The 5,411-nt window shown below is 44.6% G+C and overlaps 1 protein-coding gene across 6 annotated transcripts in view; it reads left to right on the top strand.

Moving 5' to 3' along the window:
• Positions 1-5,411, top strand: part of ADD1 (adducin 1 (alpha)) — a 103,265-nt gene that overhangs the window by 40,148 nt on the left and 57,706 nt on the right. For all 6 annotated transcript variants that reach the window (XM_011970831.1, XM_011970835.1, XM_011970829.1 and 3 more), the window contains one exon: positions 3,185-3,347. In XM_011970831.1, the coding sequence (XP_011826221.1) occupies positions 3,185-3,347 (163 nt within the window). The remainder of the gene's footprint in view (positions 1-3,184; positions 3,348-5,411) is intronic.

Here is a 5,411-nt window from a genome sequence, read left to right as displayed (position 1 = left end):
TTTTGAAGGTAGCATCAACAGGACTTGCTGATGGATGGGATGGAAGAAGTGAAAGGGAAAAAAAGAATCAGGATAGCACCTGGACTTTTGGCTCGAGCAGTTGTCTTACATAAAAACAGCAAGAAGCTAAGTAAAAATGACTTGGGATAGTTGAGAAACTGATAGCACCTAGTGTGTGCCAGGCGTTGTTCTAGGCACTGGGAATGCAGAGATAAGAGAGTAAAGTTCTTGCCCACAGATTATTTATAACACAGTAACCATCAAGGCTGGGCACGGTGGCTCATACCTGTAGTCCCAGTGCTTTGGGAGGCTGAGATAGGAGGATCACTTGAGTCTAGGAGTTTGCAGCCGCAGTGAGCTATGATCACACCACTGAACTCCAGCCTGGGGCTTGAGGTTTTGCCAGATGGTTTGGTAGATTTGGAGGTGTTAGCAGGAAAGTGATTACAATGTAGTCATTACAATGGATCTAAGCCAGTGAGGGAGTTCAGGACGGGGAAGTGATCAAAGGTGAGAAGGTGTTAGGGTGATGAATGGATGGAAGAAAGTGTGAGCTGGATGCTAGGAGGGGTGGTTGCAGGGCGCATACTTGGCTTTGGGATTGAAGAGGGGGCATGGTTACTAGGAATGAGCAGGTGTAGTGCTGACCATGGACGTGGGAGCCTGAGGTGGATTGGATGCCAGGATCTTTGGAGGAGAGGAGGTCCAAAAGCGGAGAGGTAGGGAGGGTCCCAAGCTGAGAGTATGGATGTTGAACCCGCAAGAGTTATGATCAAAGGGGCACACACAAGGTCCTTAGGCTAGTGACAGCTGGCTGGAGCCAGACATTAAGATCCAGATTGGTGGCTCCAGGCCCTCACTCAGGACTAAGCTCAGCTCTGTGCCATGTGTCCTTTCTGCACGTACAGAGCATCTGAAATGCTGTTTATGCATAGGGCTCCCATACTGTGGTTTTCTCTTTTTGTGTCTTCCTTACCAAGCTTTAAGTTTCTAGATGGCAAGGACCGTATTATTTATCAGTATGTATATCCTTAGCGCCTAAAACAGCGCCCTGGTACTTAGTAGTGTGTGTGGAATTGAACTTTCCCTAGATCTGTATGTGGATTTGAAAACCATTGAAATAGATCCTTTGAATTTTCAGACTGAGGGCTCCTGAAGGCAAGGAGCTTTAGCTTTTGCTTTCCCTGTGACCAGCACTGTCAGTGATGTTCAGGAGATGCCATCTATATCTCTTACTCTCTCTCTTTTTTTTTTGAGATGGAGTCTCACTCTGTCACCCAGGCTGAGTGCAGTGGCATGATCTTGGCTCACTGCAGCCTTCACCTCCAGAGTTCAAACGATTCTCCTGCCTCAGCCTCCCGAGTAGCTGGGATTACAAGTGTGTACCACCATACCCAGCGCACCACAACCTCCTCCTCCTGGGTTCAAGTAGTTCTCCTGCCTCAGCCTCCCAAGTAGCTATGATTACAGGCACGAGCTTTCATGCCTGGCTTTTTGTATTTTTAATAGAGACGAGGTTTCACCATGTTGGCCAGGCTGGCCTCAAACTCCTGACCTCAAGTGATCTGCCTCCCTTGGCCTCCCAAAGTACTGGGATTACAGGTGGAAGGCGCTGTGCCCGGCCTATCTTTATTTGCACATATCTCCCTTTCTCTGTCTTTCTCTCTCATTGCATTGTGCTTTGATAACAAAGATGGCTAAATAATCACCATGTTTTCCTTTTTTTCTTTATTTTTTGCTTGCAGTCAGAGTACCTCTCAGCTTTTCCCTTCCTCATGGATGACTACAAAATATGATCTGTGACATTACTTGTCATGGTTTGGTAAATAGGGGGTCCTCAGAGGGCTCTTGACACATTCTATTGTACCCTTAATTAACAGCAGTACATGTATTTGTTGTGTGCCTCCCCCAAGTGATAGGTACTCTTAGATTGTCTCTTGGCAATTTCCTGCAATATGTTTTCAGCTCAAGCAGTGACAAACCAGAAGTAAATTTGATGTGGATTAACATCCAGTGAATTTACATGTTCATATTGGATATCATTTATAATTGTTTGACAAGATTTTTTTTCTTTTTTTTTTGAGATGGAGTCTCGCTCTGTCGCCCTGTCTAGAGTACAGTGGCGCGATCTCGGCTCACTGCAAGCTCCACCTCCCGGGTTCACGCATTCTCCTGCCTCAGCCTCCCGAGTATCTGGGACTACAGGCGCCCGCCACCACGCCCGGCTAATTTTTTGTATTTTTAATAGAGACAGAGTTTCACCGTGTTAGCCGGGATGGTCTCGATCTCCTCACCTCGTGATCTGCCCGCCTCGGCCTCCCAAAGTGCTGGGATTACAGGTGTGAGCCACCGCGCCCAGCCTCTTTTTTTTTTTTTTTTTTTGAGACACAGTCTCACTCTGTCCCTCAGGCTGGAGTGCCGTGGCCTGATCTCAGCTCACTGCAAGCTCTGCCTCCTGGGTTCAAGCAATTCTCTTTTCTCAGCTTCCCAGGGAGCTGGGATTACAGGTGCCCACCACCACACCTGGCTAATTTTTTGTATTTTTAGTAGAGATGGGGTTTCACCATGTTGTCCAGGCTGGTCTTGAACTCCTAACCTCAGGTGATCTACCTGCCTTCGCCTCCCAAAGTGCTGGGATTCCAGGCAAGAGCCACTGCGCCCAGCCAATATATTTACTTTTAATCTTTTTCTATCTTTAGGTATGTATTTGCTGTAATATGGAGTGGTTATACTGCTTGATAACATTGTCACTCAAACATATATCAAGAGCAATTTTATGCCGTTTAAGTTTTTTTAGCTTTCCATGTTGAACGCGTGCATAGCATTCCCAGTGTATTTTATCAGTCCTCTGTTGATTGAAATGTAGGATGTTTTTCCCTTTTATCAATAATGCTGGAATGAACATCTAAATGAATCAGTCTCTGAGCATTTCCTTGAATGTTTCCTTAAAATATATTCCTAAGAGTAGAATTCCTGTTCAGAGTTTTAAGCTTTTATTGTATTAAATTCTTTCTAGAAAAGAATGTACCAGTTTATATTCCCAGCAGTAATGTGTGAGAATATCCGTTTGCCTTTCCAGCACTGGATGAAAACAAAAAATTGGTCTATATGATAGCTACTCCTGACCCTCTGCCCAAGGAACAGAAAATAAATGGTGTCTCAGTGTTTTAATATTTTTTACTAGGCTTTCTGTGAAGAATTGGAATCAATGATACAGGAGCAATTTAAGAAGGGGAAGAACCCCACAGGCCTATTGGCATTACAGCAGATTGCAGATTTTATGACCACGAATGTACCAAATGTCTACCCAGCAGCTCCGCAAGGAGGGATGGCTGCCTTAAACATGAGTGAGTAGTTCCTGATTTTTGATATACGTTCTGTAGTTTTCAGGTAAAATTTCCTGAAGATTGCTCATGTGAAATAAATGGGCATATAACTGTGTAACATGACAGAGTTGAGTATTTTGAAAATTAATGTGTTTTCGTTAGTCATAGTAAAAGATAGGCTGGAATTCTGAAATCGTCTTGAATGGTGCAGACTCCTCTTTTCTTAGCCAGTGAGACTGTTATTTCTGAGGCAGATGACTTTTTATGTGTCTTCCCAGCCCCTATGTAGATTAAAATAAACTAATCAGAAATAATGCTTGTGGAGTGGCTTGTCAGTTTTGCCTGGCCAGCATTTCTTACCTGGCATTCTTCACTGCTGTGTCCCAGCTAGTGAGAGAGAGAAATTCTAAAAGAAAAGCCAGAGGAAAAATACTGGATGGGTGAATGTGAGCAAAGAATGGTCAGCTGTGCAAGAATGGAGCTTTGCCTTGGCGATCAAGTTTGTAAATGTTTAACATGACAAAGCATCAACTAATCTGAGCCACCGTGTATTGTACAGGATTAGTCTCGGATGGGTCTGGTTGGATAGTCAAATCCGAGTGCCCAAAATAAGGTACTGGTTTCTGTTAGGTCTGCTGACATTTGCTCTTTACCTGTCTCCTCTGTGGTATTCTTAGAAGTTGAATAGCATTCACCAGCTCTGATATATATTGTAATTAATGTCTATAGAATATTAAGAATCACATTTAATCCATAGCTGAAGCCTCCATCCTGAAATCACATGGCCACCACCAGTAAAGTTTTCATGTGGATTCCGTTTATTTTGTTGTTGTTTTCGAGACGGCGTCTTGCTCTGTCTCCCAGGCTGGAGTGCAGTGGTGCGATCTCAGCTCCCTGCAAACCACCACCTCCCAGATTCAAGCTATTATCCCACCTCAGCCTCCCAAGTAGCTGAGATTACGGGCACGCACCACCACTCCTGGCTAATTTTTGTATTGTAGCAGAGACTGGTTTCGCCATGTTGACCAGGCTGGTCTCAAACTCCTGATCGCAAGTGATCCACTCGCCTCAGTCTCCCTGAGTGCTGGGATTATGGACATGAGCCACCACACCTGGCCTATTTCTTCTGTATTAATTAGCAAGAATATTCTGTCAGGAGAAACTTCCCTTCAGTTCTTTCGGTTACCTGGTGGTACAGCTTGTGTAGGAAAGGCAGGATCCCTTTCCAAAATAATAAGTTGGTTTCCAGTCATCCTTCAGTGATGAACAATTAGTTTTTTTTTTTTAGTATCATTTGAATTTATGGTTTAAACAGTCAGTGTGTTTCACATCATTGCAGTTATTATCTGGATTTGTTGAGAACTTTCCTTCTAAATGGATGTTGAATTTTGTGAAATGCTTCTTTTCTCTGTTAAAATGATCACCTAGTCTTTCTTCTTTAGTTTGATATGGTGAATTATGTTTATTGGTATTTTTTTTGTTTGTTTTGTGTATTTATTTATTTATTTAGAGATAAGGTCTTGCTCTTTCACCCATGCTGGAGTACAGTGGCACGATCATAGCTCACTACAACTTTGAACTCCTGGGCTTAAGGGGTCCTCCACGCCTGGTTAATTTTTCTCTTTTCTTTTCTTTTTTTCTTTTTTTTTTTGAGATGGAGTCTCGCTCTGTCGCCCAGGCTGGAGTGCAGTGGCGCGATCTCGGCTCATTGCAAGCTCCACCTCCCGGGTTCACGCCATTCTCCTGCCTCAGGCTCCCGAGTAGCTGGGACTACAGGCGCCCGCCACCACGCCCGGCTAATTTTTTATATTTTTAGTAGTGACGAGGTTTCACCGTGTTAGCCAGGATGGTCTCAATCTCCTGACCTCTAGATCCACCCGCCTTGGCCTCTCAAAGTGCTGGGATTACAGGTGTGAGCCACTGTGCCTGGCCAATTTTTCTCCTCCTCTCCTTTTCTCTCCTCCCCTCCCCTCCTCTCCCCTCCCTTCCCGTCCCTCCTTCCCTCCCTCCTTTCTCTTTCTCTCTTTCCCTCCCTCCCTCCCTTCCTTCCTTCCTCCCTCCCTCCTTTTTCTTTCCCTTCTTCCT

This window comes from Mandrillus leucophaeus, unplaced genomic scaffold (assembly GCF_000951045.1).
Source record: "Mandrillus leucophaeus isolate KB7577 unplaced genomic scaffold, Mleu.le_1.0 Scaffold98, whole genome shotgun sequence".
NCBI classification, from domain to species: domain Eukaryota; kingdom Metazoa; phylum Chordata; class Mammalia; order Primates; family Cercopithecidae; genus Mandrillus; species Mandrillus leucophaeus.
Note: the sequence above shows the minus strand (reverse complement) of the source record. Positions and strands in the feature narration are given on the sequence as shown.